Raw genomic sequence first — 15,058 nt, forward strand, 5'->3', positions numbered from 1 at the left:
TTTATGCTGTAAATGAAATGAAAAATATAACTGTGCCTTATTTTATGCACGTTAATGTAGTTAGTCTCAGTTCGCAGGCTTTTTTTTTACTTTATGTTCTATTGAATGTGTAATTTCATAACACAGGTGATATCACACATTCATTTTTTAAACATTCATTTCTGGAACAGCTGGCAGTTTTTGTGCATCTGTTGTTTTGCATTCCCCAGAAAAATCACAAGATGGATGACTTTTAATTATGTGAAAGCAAAAATGCATACTGATCTTCTGAACTATGTGAGTAGATTAGACCTACATGTGTGGACAACTCCTAATCTTCTGTTCCTTCTCAAAAGTGTCACCTCACCATCCAAGTCACCTGAACCTCATGACCCAGTGCAAATTCCAAGTGGCATGATCAACGTCCCCATCACAGCCTTACTTAGCAATGAACTGAAAAGACAAATTAATGTGCCCTCAAGAGATTAGAAGACAGCGGTGTGATATAGTTGCAACTATTTGAAAATCTTGTGTGGCCTTGTGAAAATCTTGTGTGGCCTGCTAATAATATAATGTCTGTTAATTAATTGTATAATGTATTATTAGAAGGTGGCCGGATAGATGCCAGGTCCACTGGGTACTCCACTTGCTGATAGGGGAATGTTGTAATTTGGACAAGAGGAATCCAAAATTCAAGTCTTATCTCATTTGGTTTAGTGAAGTGTCAATGGGAAGTTTGATCTTTGCTTCGTAAATAAGATGTCAATGAGGTGCTTCATTGACACATCTCTTAAAGAGCACAACACTAGCAGGAATGAACTTATCAAACTCAATAGAGGTTTAATCTACTTTTTTAAAGGTAACATCACTTTTGGAGAGCCTTAGTTTTGTCAGTGTGTGCTGCAGTAGAGTTGGCACTTCTGCAGGTGGGATGGTAGCTGGCAAGTATTTGTTTATAAACCCTACTTGTTTAGGTACAATACTTGAACTAACTTCTATTCATGAAACAGTGTGAATCCATGCAAAGCCTTTTCCCAAAGTCCCTTTGAAGGCGACAGGCCATTGAAGGAGGAGGAGAGGGGGATTAGCTTCTCCTGCAGCGGTGCATTTCCGAAGGAGCTGATTAGCTCGCCATTCATTGTTAAATCAAGCAAAGGAAGGCCCTAGAGGAGTGAAAGGAGCCAAATAGGTGGGCTTGAAATAAAACATCCACAGGAAGCCCAACGCAGGCTACATGAAGTTTCCCAACATTTTTTTCCCTTGAGATGATGGAGTGAAAAGGAGATTAGCATACAAAATCGGAGGCAGGATAATTTGAGGGGCGACTTGGTTCATGTTTTCCCCTCTGTCTCGACAAAGTTAATTAAACTAGTATTAAATAGTAAAGAAACAACCAAGTGCCAAGGCGTTGGCAGTTCTTTGAGGATTACTGAGATAGAAAAAAGAGGCACTGAAAAGAAGAAATCGAGAAAGGCGTGAAGGAAGGAAGAGTATAATTAAAACTTTTTTCTTATTGTTTCCTTGCCCCAAGGTTATCTGACACTAAATACAACATGAATAAGGGAATATAAACCACACACTAAACAATAAGTGGTTTTAGTGGGACAATCTATAGTAAATAAATAGATAAGATATATGTGTCATTTAAAATAAGCATTTCTAGTCAAAATCTATACTATAATGGTATGTAATTTGATAGGATATTAGTGTTTTAATACATTGTTAAATTTGATATCAACAATAAGAAATTCATAAGTTCTTTAACCATGGCCAATTATCAGGGAAAATTCTGCTTACTTTGTAAAAATACATCTTACAAATCAATTAATACCAACATGCCATTAAACTTAAAAATAAGTTAAGAGAAGGCACAGATAACACAGCTTTAATTATAAAAGAATGCTGGATGAAATACAAAAAGTACTAATAACAAACATAACCACTACATATATGCAATAAATTAAAAATATACAAAGTGCTTCATCTTATGTACAATTAATTTACAGAATTGACAATGAGCATTATAATTATCCCAATTTCAAAATATAAAACATTTAGTTTAACTAAATTAATTTGTATAATAGAGAGAGTACAGAGAGATTTCTGTTGAAGCAAGCCTTATTCACAGTCTCATGTTCTCTTATTTTGTAATTAAATATAGCTTTCAGTGTTGTCTTAAAATCCATGCTCAAAGGTATGAAATATGTTTTAAGAGAAATGTTTTTTTTTCATAAATTTAATTTCTATGCACTTTTTCAAAATTATATTTTCAGTTTCAGTGTTTTTTGATAATGTAGTGTCATAATGCAAATCACTATTGAATCCAAATAAAAGATTACACTGCACAATGTGCAACCCATCAGGAATTATTTAGTGTTTCTTCCTGAAGCGAAGGCTTTTCTTTTGACTTGCACTGTCATTTTTAACTTGCTTGGCTCTCTTCACACAGTAGTACTTGGTGACAGTCTTGCGACACTGCTCGCACTTCACAGCGCAGCACCAGTGGAACTTGCAGTTACAGCTGGACACTGTCTCTGCCCTGCGCTCCTCCACAGCAAGGCCACACTCACTGCACAGACGCTTGCAGCTGCGCTTCTCCCACTTGCTCAGATTTTTGCCTTTCTTTATGCACTCGCGCCCTTCAGTGCCAGGCAGGCCAAGTGTGCGGTTCTCCACACAGTAGTCAGGAGAGTCCTCCAGGTGCACCAACTCCTTACGAGAGATCAAACTGAAGGTCTCGGCGATGGCGCCTCGGCTAGCTGCACTGTTTCCTGCCCCGCGCAGCAGATCCACCTTAATGGCACGGAGGTACTTCTCTTTCAAGTAGTTGCCCACTTCCCGAAACTCAGGTAACTGCAGCCAGCATGTCTGGGTGGTGCAGCTGCCAGATACACCATGGCACTTGCAAGTCCTCTGCATGGTTCCTTTTACAGCCTGGATTAAGAAATGGTCTCAAATTAAACAAATAACTAATGTACTTCAGCAAAGGGCACATCTTATTCAGCATTTTATTCTGAATGAACAGTTCCTCCTGTTTCATTCACTCATTTTAGCAGCAATTTTTCAATGTTTAAAGACATTTTGATTAGGTTTGAAATCACCATTTTTCAAGATATCATACAATGCAGTCTTTTTATCAGACATACTATATGTCCAAAACATCCACTTGACAAAAACGTGGAATTCAGTGGATTAAAAAGAGTTGGTTCAAGGTTCATGCGTGGGGGTTTTTTTTCCTTCACCTTTTGTGCCACACAATATTTCTTGACTTCAGCCGAAACAAACATCTGTCATTTGAAAGGGGCGTCTCTTTTTTCAGAGAAGTATTTGCTGTTGATGGGAGACAGAATCAAGGTTTCACAGCGAGCTGAATTGTTCGACACAGGAAAGGGGAGTATTTATTTTGCAAGGCCATTGTCAACATGTTTTCTGCCATGGGCAGACCCAATGGTTAATCCATTCAGGGGGAAATGAAAGAATTCTTTTGCATTTTTTTCAGTTACAATGATGCTCCAGGTGCCATAGTGAGCTGACAAAACCTGCAGACGGGGCACTGGCAGGAAAAACAAAGAACACTTCAGCTGCATGGATGTGATGCCTGTGGCTCTCTCAAGTGCAACAAAGACCAACATAAATGTAAGATCCTTATCGCAAGAATAAAACTAAACACTTATTTGGGAAGCAACAGAATACAGAACCTTTGCAACGTGTGCCCCCCTAGGTCTTCTAATTAAGCTTGCACCACTGATCCCAAGAATCTTGAGCTAAGGTCTTGTCATAAAAGACATTCACAGGCCGTAAATAGGCCCATCTGGTACAGCGCACACACTGCTAAGGGAACGAGTGGCACCTTGCTTATAAGGCCATGAATGAAACTCTTGGGTGGTAAGCGATCATTGGAAGCACTGAAAAATGATTCAAAAGGCACTTTACATTCTGTTGGTGGCCAAGGGAGCTGCCTACATTTCCCATCTTATAATGTAAGACTAAATCCCCTCTCCTCCAGAATATCTCTAGCACTCTCTCATAGACTAAAGTCTGTGAGAGGAACTGGAGAACCCTTGTCGGAACATTCAGGATGGGTGGAAGGATACCTTGCGACCAGCTTCGTTGTTGTGTAGGTTCATGGCAGCTCGTGCATCTTGCCCAGTTTCTAGGGCATCTACAAACTGCTTGGAGATGGCCTCTCCAAATCCCACATTATCACTGCAGCCTCCCCACAACCAGCCTTGGCCACCTGAAACACAGAAAGCATTTTAAAGTGGTGAGTTATAGATCACCAGATAAACTAGCTAGACAACAAATAAACTAGCTTGACAATAAAAATAAATTAATCAACATTAATACATTTTATATATATTTGAAATACCTCGTTGACCATTTCTGGTGTCATCACAACCACAGTTGTCAAAGTCTCCGAGGCTGCAATTCCTTGTAAGAGTGTACATGACCCCAGCAGAGCTGATGGCATGGACAAAAGCTGTCTCCCGATTTGCTGCAAATGGAAGTAACAAAAATTATTTTTGTAGTCACACTCCTCATATACAGCACTGAATGGTGTACTTTGATAAGACACTATATTTAATTTCTTCTGCATTTCATGAGATATTAATTATGCTTTTTTGTTGTTCACACATTTGTTAGTTGAATCAAACAGCAAAGCGCACAGCTGGAATAAGATCTCAGCTGGACAGAGGTCAGCACTAGACTGGGTCAGGTTCCTTTGTGGCACTTGAGAAATGTCCAGTGAAAGGAGCCTAAGGCAAACCTTTGACCCACACCCTTCAGATCAACAGGACATTGATTGCACATCTCTCACTGTCTCATCCTCTAGGTGGCCTTTCTATTTACCTTCCAACAGACTAGGTTTAATCCACGTGAGAAAACAATATGTATGATCAAAGCAAACAGTGAGATATAATACAGAACATGCTTCCTGTTTGTTTTAGGTAGAGTTACTGTAAAACTTAATACCAGACTTAATGCCATTTCTGTATATGAACTTAACTTCATTACGTTTATTTTCTAATTCCCCAACTACATGGCTGCTTGTTTCTACCATAGACAGAAACAGAGTCAGTGATGGGTTATTAATAGATATTGATTTTGTCCTAATTATTTAAGCCTTGTTAGAGTGAATAAACTCTAAAGTGGCCCAGAGAAAATTTAAAATACAGTTTCAAAGACAGCGAACCAAGACACAAGACAGCAATCCTAAAGCATTGCATTTAATGGCAACCATATCTGCCTCTGCATAGATACAAACTGCATATAAATAAGCAAACAAACAAAGATATAGCATTACCATATCAGGCTTCACTGCGCATCCCAAAAGTTGTTGTTTGTTTATTTGTTTTGTTTTTAGGAAAGCTTTCTCTAAATGATATAATTTTATATTTATTAGGAATATAAAACTGGACACCTGATTAAGCAAGTTGATCCTTGACTAGGCACTAACACTCACCACTCCTAAGTCCACTATGGGTGGAGAGCTGAAGGGCTCGCTCTGGACAGTTCCAGCGGTCCCAAGCAAACTGATACTTGCATTCTTCAATCCCACTCTGAGCCCCTGCTGCCACACTACTAGAATAGATCAGGTAGGCCTGCAAAAATAGACAGTTTAATGTATTAATAGTAATTTTATATATATATATATATATATATATATATATATATATATATATATATATATATATATATATATGAATCTTTGTAGCACACAGACTAATAGTAATATAATATATTCATACTTTTAACCTGAAGCTTATATTTCATGAACAAAACCACTGAAACCCAACAACACATAGATGTCAATTATGGGGTTGTTTGTTTGTTTTTTTTTTAACTATGCAGCCTGTTGAAACTGTCACTGATACATACTAATATGTCTCAAGTGGTTTAGGAAACATTGCACTACAAATACTCTCATAGGCAACTGGTGTGCTAATAATGACCACCATTCAAAGCCCACTGCCTTGGCCATTCAGTACAGTTGGGTCTCTAAGAACTTAACAGTGTAAATGAGATCAAGTGTATGAAAGCTATTAGGTTTTTTTTAATAAATATTTGAATCTTTGTCCTTGGGCCTGTATGCAGGGCCATCATCTACATCATAAAATAATGGAATACTTAAATTGGTAAATGCTAGACCATTTTGAGAACTCCCCTCTATCTCTCTGGTAAAGATCTTGCGAGAAGATTAAAAGAACACAAGCTTACCTTTGGGCCAGTCATCAGGAAATTATTCACTGACCTGGAAGACAGAGCAGCCTATTAACTAAGTACAAGGGTGTAAGCGCTCACCCAAATTCCTGTATTTTAAGTAATATATAAATTCACGTGACAAAGTAGCATCTAATATATGAATATAAATTCAGTTGTACTCATACATAATGTGTTCAAAACGGCGAGATCCAAAAACAGAGATTTTGAAATATCTAAATTATTTGAAACCTCATGACGTTGCCTCATAAAATTTTGCTACCAAGATACCATGCATAATAATGCAGTTTCATACGATGCATGCAGCAATTTTTCTATATTCTGATGGTTATTACGAAAACTGCCATGTTTCCCTCATCATCAAGCAGGCCCAATTCTTTTCTAGATTATAGTTTTACTACAAAAACATATACTTCGTTATCATATGGAAAAAAGTATTTGCTAGTATTTAGTTTTCATTTTCACAATGCAAATATTAGTTTAAGAGTAAATCTTAAAAATAAAAGCAAAAAATGTACAATAACTTACCAGCTGCAGCAAGATTTCATGTGAACCATCAAGATGAAAATGTAGTAATAAATGTCCAAGTGTATGAACATCCTGAGAGAGGACTGTTAGTACTTTACCTTGAAAAGCCAAATAACCTACAAACAAGCTATAAATCTTACATACATGCAGAACTCAGAGGCTAGGGTCTCATGTGTGAGCCAAGGGGGGCTCTGAAATGGAGCCACTCTCATCCCAACAAGAGATTATCTGCTTAATTAAAGATTTTCCCCTTCTTACTCCTTCAGCCAATCAGAGCTATTGTACCAAGGAGAGATTGAAATGATCAAAAGGGCACCCTGGGTTCCTCGAGGACAAATAGCTGGGAAGAGCTCACTGCGTGTTAACAGTTGGAGTGAATTAATATGAAATCGGAATGGGATCACTGATCTCCTCAAATTGTGCCTTAAAACTTAATTTAAAGAGCAACCTGAAAGAGTTTGATACAGTATCCTAGTGAATGATAATGGTGAGGGATTACTGGAATCATCGCGTGGATCAAACAGCAAATGTTATTTGGATTCTTTTCTGATAAGGAAATTAGCACGGTTCTACAAAAGCAATTTAGATCAAATCGTTCCTAATCCAGGCCGATCTAGTTAAGTATACTGAAAATGGTTACTTGCTGGTTTTCTAGATACCTTTATAGACCTACTGTTTGATTTTTTTTTTATTAGGACGCATTGACTTGTTTTGAATGTAAATTAAAGAGAATTAGTGTAACGAGTATAAACACTAAAGATTGAGATCTACCATACCAATAATACATAATCCGTATATTCAGGTGATTTAAAATGGACACGATTAAAAAAAATCGTGTCAAACGAAATCTATCAAACGAAAACTGCATTAATCGGAAAAGGGAGACAAATTAGGAATAAAATAAATAGATAATAAGTAGATGAACAGGGTGTAGAAAAACGAAGCAATGATAACACCATTTGCACTTCTGATCAGGACTCACTTAAACTCTTTGTGATGTAGCCTTTTCTCTTTTTTGAACCCTTGTCTGACTACCCATGGCCTTCGGGCCCACTGCTTTAGCTTCTGCATAATTCATTTTGTTCTTTGTAAAGTAAAATTATTTGGAAGATTCCGTGGAATGTTTGGGACTAAGTGGTAAATGGATTTAATTAAACTGTTCGCGGGTCTCAAAATATAAAACACAATATTCACAATAAAGATTACAAAGGAAACAAATATACAGATAAAGTAGAATTCAATTTATTAATGTATTAATGTAGTCAATTTATTCAGTGTGATTGTCTATTTAAGTTCAGACCTATTGAATTATTATTTTACTTTTAACTTTTTTCACTGACGATAACCATTAATAACTAGCATATAGCTTGCAGAACCTTTAAAACTTATGGTTTAATTGATAAATCAAGTAATTTATTACAAATGCATTTCGTGAAAAAAAAAAAGTGACGCTTTATTTTATTTTATGTGTTGTGTGTTAGTCAACATCCCAATAAATAGCCCCAAGGACAATAAGCTATAGTGAAGATATTTAGAAGGCAATGACGGACTGAAAAACCATGACATGCAACCTTAGTCTTGATTTGCATCCTGTTCGGTTATGTGTATCTTACGTGCTTTCAGAAGATGGCGCAAGAGTACCGTTGCTATGCATCATAAACGGCCTTAGAGCTGCTGCCAAACCACGTCATTACCGTTTTCGGGCGGTATTCTATTTTCATGAAATTGACAGGGGGTGGGGGGGGGGAATCATGAAATTGTTATGACACTACGTGACTGATCGTCCAAAAAAAATGTTTGATATCAGACTGAAGTTGTCATAAATACACAATTTTTATTAAATTAAGAAGAAGACATTAATATTGATTCAAAATTTCACAGCACAACCCCTTTTAGAAAAGTTGGTTTATTGTTACTTAAAGTGGAAACAACATTTCTTTAAAAAAAAAATAATTTTTTTTTGGAGTGTGAAAATTACTTGCATTAAAATATGGGTAAATAGTAACAAATTTTATAAAATTGGTTTTCATGTGATAAACAAGTATACGTATGTGTAGTATACATTGTATGTGTAGCATTTGGAAGCTTATGTCTACTTTTAACTTCCTTTCTGTATATTTTGTAATTATGGAATACTTTAAGGGAGATCATTATAGTTATTCTTTGATTAAATATATGTCAACTGTAGAGTCCAAATAATGATTAAGCCATTTTTGTAAAGTACATTTTAGTTTGCCAAATTAATAAACATGCTCATTTTAAAGAATATTTCAAATCCCACCAAAAAAAAATTACACTTTTTTCATACTGAACCCAGTTCACTTTCATGAATCCAATGCAGTTTCATGATTACATGCACCAGAGAAATATGATTGGCTGTCAGCACTAGGCCTTGGCAGTTATTTTCCATAGGGCACTGGCCATCACTGGTATTCATCTGTCAGCAGTATTATTACAATAACCTTTAACAAACACAAAATTTTGTTTAATGAGGCTTGAAAAATTCCCTTAGAAAAAATATTCTAATTAGGATTACTGCATTCCAGTATGTAAAATCATATGCAATGATGCCAAAACTACAGGATTTTGCAAAACTGAAATGAAAAAAAAAAAACACTTCTGAATTTCGTTTTCACTTTAATTAAAAAAAATCCTCAATTCTCAAAAGCACATTGAAAAGTAGACAAACCCTCCACAAATTATTGAAATCCTTGGTAAACATGGTGGGCATCAGGGTGTTATTTAAGAGTCTGAGAGAAAACTATAAAATATAATTTGTACAAGCATTTTCATTAAGGTATGTTTATCAATTATTATAAGTTCTGATATATTCACTGACTCTATAAGTAAACAGATGTTAAACCTGCCTGCATGAAGACATTTACATCCAAAACAATTAGAAGTATGGCCTCAGAGGGAAAAAAACCCCACAAATGCTATGATTTTAGTTTTGAATTGATACCATCCCTGGCCTGTACCCTCATCATACCAAAAAAGTAAGCACATGGAAGTTTGTTTGTTTGTTTGTCTGATTGTTTGTTTATCTTCCCATAGGAATGTATTGTGTAGTCATATGAAATCATTGAAACCAAAACAGAACTTTTTGCTGGGTTGGTAATGGATAGGTGGTCATACATACCAAGACAAACCCAACTATGATGTTTGTTGGTGGATTGGGCTGTTTTACTTCCAAAGTCCCTAACAACTTTGTTAGGATAGATGTTACATGATATAACAGAGTTCCAAGATATTTTTAAAGTGCAGACTTGGTGAGAGTCTAGCAGGGAACTGTCCAGTGTCAGGGTTCTGGGCTCTGAATAACAACAATCTTCCAGATACAAACATGGCTCATTTACAACAATTTGTTTTTTGCAATAGACATCTTTGTGCCCTGACATAGACCTCACTGAACATCTGTTGGTGGAGTTGAAGAGGAGCAGAGAGCCAGGAGCCAATGCATTATGTATGGCACATGGTCTCTGCTCCATTGCTTCCACTTCATCACACATAGATGAAAACTTGGGGCTGTGGCAAATGGAGTGGGCAATAGAGAAATTTATGTTAAATGTTGTAACACTGCCAGAATTTTTAATGCAAACAACCCACATCTGGCCTGCAGGAGTGTCTTCCAAGATAATAATTCTGAAGGACTGTTTAGATGTCTTTTATACATGAATTATAGAAATTACTATCATAGTTCAATTTAGTTTAAAGTCTATTGATAGTATGCACCAAAAAATAAACACATATATTTGATGAATAGCTTTAAAGTATAAAATATTTTCAAAGTTAGTTTCACAATACCTTGTGACTGAAATCCAAAAGTGCCAAGAAATTAATAGCACACACATGCTATGTTTATTACAAGCTGTACTTGAAGTTTGCATAGTATATTGGAATGATTTTCTTAAGTCAAAGCTGAATTTTAACAGACAGCAGACCAACTACTATGTCTATCAGGGAAGTGCCCTAAGGAGGTGTGCAACTGTTTAAAAAATACTCTTACAGCTCTTGCCTCTGAGGCAGAGAAGAAGCAAGCTATTTTTCCCAAATTAAAGTCTTCTTCTGCAAAGTAAGGACCACATTTTGATACTGATAAATACAAAAATGGAAGTGTGATCCTAGAGCCCATATTAGTCTGACAACTTAAGAAAGGAATTCCTACTTCACTGTAAAGTGAAAACATTACTAGGACCTTCACTGCACACTCACTGAAAATATGTTTAAATAGTGAGCTTGGCTTGTCATTATATATTTTGGCTTCTGAAACATTAAAAACAAGCTAACCACTTTTGTGACTGCTATCACCAGTGCGTCGCACCCGAGCCATGACTGTGTCATGAGGCACCCTCTTGCAGTCCTTGGCCAGGCCAAAGTAACACATTAGATCAATAAATGCCTTGGTGATGTTCAGCCGACTGCCATACTCACTTGTAGCATAGTCATATGGAAATGTGTGGTGATAGTTGTGGAAGCCTTCTCCTAAAATGAAATAATAAATGTCATCCCACTATAAACATATCGGTAAAAGTTCACAAGTGGTCTGATGGTACCACAGATAAATGTATGTTAAGATAGGACAACCAGTTTGTGTTGTTCTGACTGTAGTCAGAACTGAAATATATCAAACTGAACATCTGAACCCATGGATTGAATCGTCAACACAATTGCAAAGGAACAAACCTAACTAACATCACAAAAACATCCCTCAACACTAATACTGAGTGGTCGTGGATGTGTTACCATTAGGATTAACTTTAATACACTTGTTCCAAATGCCCCATTATGTCTGTCTATTTTCAAAAATAAATGTATCCTGTGCTCTTATTATAGGCATTTCATGATAAAGTCCTGCCTTATTACGAATCCTATCATTTTTGTCAGCATTTAATGTATAGACATCTTGTACAAACATGAACAGATTCTATCGATGTATTAACAGCTTTGTAAAATGTACTGTTATGTGATTTAAAAATACAAAGTACAAGAGCAGAAGTATAACAAATGTCCTACCTACAGCACTGAAGGCAACAAACGTGTTTTCTCTGGGGTTAATGTTGCAGTCATAGGGCCTCATACCCCACATGTGGGCAGCACTATTGACCAGCCAAGTGGCATTGAGGACCACAGTGTACCTTAGCAGGCCTGGTATGAAGTATCCTACCCACAAGCTCTCCCCCCACAGGTACCAAGGCACCAACATGGGTACGAGGAAGCACATCACCACCACAGACAGCTTATAATACCTAAAGGAATAGTGAAGAAATCCAAAAAGGTTAACTCAAGTTAAACTTATTATCAAAGTACAAAGGAAGACAGAGAATGCAGATCACAGAAAACTGATACATGTTACTGATACCCAACTGCTTGACCAATGTTTTCAGCAAAATATTTACCTTGTGTTGACGTAGTTTCTTATCCATGTCTAATACCCCCTGCATAAGATGGCTTACAAATCTGAACTATGTTAAACATGATTATCAAAACTTTTACTTGCTGTAAAAAATGCTGACAAGCCAGTCACCAATCTGATTTGCCAACTCCCTGAAATATGTTTTAAAGGAATGCTTTCTTAATCCCTTTTTCAAAGAGGTTCTGGGCTATTGTGGGATAGGGCTCACAAGAGTAGGTCAGGTGACTGTGTGCTGCTCATTCACTGGCTGTGGCCCGATGTGTGCTTTGGCACAGGCAGCACCCTGGATCAGCAGGTTTGGCTGCAGAGATGCCAGAAACACAGTGGAACAAGCACCACTATGTGTGCAACACTCTTACATAGTACCCCTGATATTCTGCCAGTGTTCCTCTCCATAACCTATGTCAAGGCCATAGATTTGAGTTGAACAATTTCGTCTTGGGTGTGAGGCGTGGGGGGGTGAATGTGAGATACTAGGAGTTTAAGAGAAATGGTTGCTAGCTATTTTGCAAATTTCATTAACTTTCCCCTGGTGTTTTGCTCCTCTTGTGATTGATAAACCAAGTCAAACCCAAGCTTTTACAACCACAATATTAAATGCATAGTTAATGGTTCATCTGGATAGTGTTTTCAAATAAACAACCCCCCACCCCAAAAAATGTTGAAAAAATATGAAAAAACATTTTTAAAAATCATCCATCAAATCATAATCATTCATACCTTCTCTGGAACATGACAACTTCATCTGCTTTAAGGTCACTGAGGTCGAGTTTGGTCCCTTTCTCAATAACTTCTGGGTGCTTACGAACCAACAGCCAGCCAATATGAGCAAAGAAGAAGCCTCTTGTGGCATTGTGTGGGTCTGCACTAGTCTCTGAATACTTGTGATGAACACGGTGGTCTCTAGACCACTCAAAAATATCATTCTGAAAGGACAGAGATTGCAATGACAAACCATCAGCAAACCATTACAGTATCATTCCAAGTGAAACAACATGACGTGCGTCATCATGAAAAAATAAGGTAAAGCTCATACAGAACTATGCTGCACTCAGGTTTAAAGTATTTTTATTCAGGCCATATTGCATGTTATCTGATCATAGCCCCCAGAGTCTACATACATATTTGCATTTAGAATTTTTCCACATAGTTCAATCTCTTCATCTAGTTACCTGAAAAGCCATGGAGTTGGCAATGGCTAGGAAGATTCTTAATGGCAGTTTAGCTTTGTAGGACCTGTGGCTCCAGAGTCGATGAGCTCCTGCTGTCACTCCCAGGGCACTTATGACATAACACACACATGCTTAAAGGAAAAGGGAAAAAATAGAGTGGAATGTTAATTTAACCTTCACTACTATACAGTTGCTAGTTTTAATATGCCTCTATGTCTGGGACGTGTGCCTTTCCTCCTCAAAGATGTTTTGCATGAGAGCTGAATGTCACTATGTGTTTTCAGACAAGGCTGCTTAGACACTGAGATCCCAGGGGAGAAAGACATACTGTTATGAGCCTCTCCAGCTTACAATGGAGTGCTTATCGGAATGCTGATTGTGCATTGTTCAACTGGATAAAATATTATGCAGTACAATGATGCAAAAAAACAAACAAACAAACAAACAAGCAAAAAGCCACCAACAACAACAATCAAATAAAACCACACAGGGACACAATTTTGACTGCTGGCAAGGTTGCAGAGTCTCCCTCCACTTTTTCTCTCTCTCCCTCACATATGCCAGTCTCTTATAAACAGTAATAAAATGTTTTGGGTTTTTTTAAACAATGTTATTTGATAAAAATTACTTTTTAAAACTGTATCAGAAAAGGGCCAAATTTGACATATTATGCACCTAGCGATATAGACTTTCTTCGCCAACAATAGATTATGCGCTCATCCCATCCTTAATTTCGAAAGAACGTAACCGGAACGCCCTCTGCCTCCAAGTACAGAAAGCCTTCTCTTAGTGCGTATTATTGCATAGCCATTCAAAAAGATCTTCGCCTAAACAAGTGCATATTGTCAGTTTGATAACATATTTGCTCATGGAATACATTGTAACAGTACACTCACTCCATAATACGGTCAAGGCAGATGCGGATGTAATTATTATCAGTCCGTAAACAGCACCGATGTGAAGGAAAGTCATCAACACAACATTTCTCCATACTATCTGTCTTGGAGGTTGCGGGCCATCTTTCTCCTTGTAAGATTCATCAAAAATATCGTCGTCCAAGCTTGTTTCAGCTATTTCTTCAGGGTTTTGTTGTCTAGTTTGGTAGGAATTTCTCCTCTGTGTGTCAGTCATATTTTCACAACTGTCCTCTAACAACCGCGTTCTGCGGAAGAGAAGGCATCATTGTTTACAGGGTACACCATCACCACTATAGAACAATATTCATTTAGGTCCTTTATGGGTGGGTCTTTATCTACATCATAAAGTAGGCCGACACCGCGGTGACCAGTTTAACGCAGAATACACAGTGGTTTTAAGCGCTGATTCACATAACTCCAATTCACACAACTTACCTTTTGTTTTGCTGCAGCACAGACGAGTTAACATGCATGACGTACAACAGGACCAGTAGAAGGCAACGGGCTTTTACCGCTTGCTTCCACCTACTTACCTATGCCACTGGATTCTTTAAATAACTGCAATTGGTTGGGGCGGAATACATGCCACCTATTCTTGCCACTTTCATTGGTCGCGTGATCGTCTGACGTTCAGGATGAACCCTTTTCCCCTCTGTGACCATTCGCCGCGTCCCTTCTAGATAGCTATTGCAATGGCTATTAATATGATGGCACATAATTACCTAATAATAACAGGCCATGGAATTGATATTTTGGGGTCCAGTATATAACATAACAGTCCAAACTAGAAGCTAAAAAAATTATTAAAAATATTGCTTAGAATAACT

General features: G+C 37.3%; 2 protein-coding genes across 2 annotated transcripts; both read right to left on the reverse strand.

Annotated features, from left to right (window-relative positions):
* Nucleotides 1–1,849: 1,849 nt before the first annotated feature.
* Nucleotides 1,850–7,495, reverse strand: wnt8b (wingless-type MMTV integration site family, member 8b). Its single transcript, XM_027015801.2, has 6 exons — nucleotides 6,730–7,495; nucleotides 6,199–6,232; nucleotides 5,444–5,582; nucleotides 4,349–4,474; nucleotides 4,074–4,216; nucleotides 1,850–2,913 (listed from the first exon to the last, which is right to left on the reverse strand). Exons 1-6 carry the CDS (start codon nucleotides 6,798–6,800, stop codon nucleotides 2,350–2,352), a joined length of 1,077 nt encoding a protein of 358 aa, XP_026871602.1. The 5' UTR covers nucleotides 6,801–7,495; the 3' UTR covers nucleotides 1,850–2,349.
* A 1,074-nt stretch (nucleotides 7,496–8,569) lies between these two features.
* scdb (stearoyl-CoA desaturase b) lies at nucleotides 8,570–14,865 on the reverse strand. Its single transcript, XM_027015804.2, has 6 exons — nucleotides 14,667–14,865; nucleotides 14,211–14,476; nucleotides 13,315–13,445; nucleotides 12,863–13,068; nucleotides 11,743–11,975; nucleotides 8,570–11,211 (listed from the first exon to the last, which is right to left on the reverse strand). The coding sequence occupies exons 1-6, from the start codon at nucleotides 14,702–14,704 to the stop codon at nucleotides 11,012–11,014; spliced, it is 1,074 nt and encodes a 357-aa protein (XP_026871605.1). The 5' UTR covers nucleotides 14,705–14,865; the 3' UTR covers nucleotides 8,570–11,011.
* Between the last annotated feature and the right edge of the window lie 193 nt (nucleotides 14,866–15,058).

This window comes from Electrophorus electricus, chromosome 11 (assembly GCF_013358815.1).
Source record: "Electrophorus electricus isolate fEleEle1 chromosome 11, fEleEle1.pri, whole genome shotgun sequence".
In the NCBI taxonomy this organism is placed as follows: domain Eukaryota; kingdom Metazoa; phylum Chordata; class Actinopteri; order Gymnotiformes; family Gymnotidae; genus Electrophorus; species Electrophorus electricus.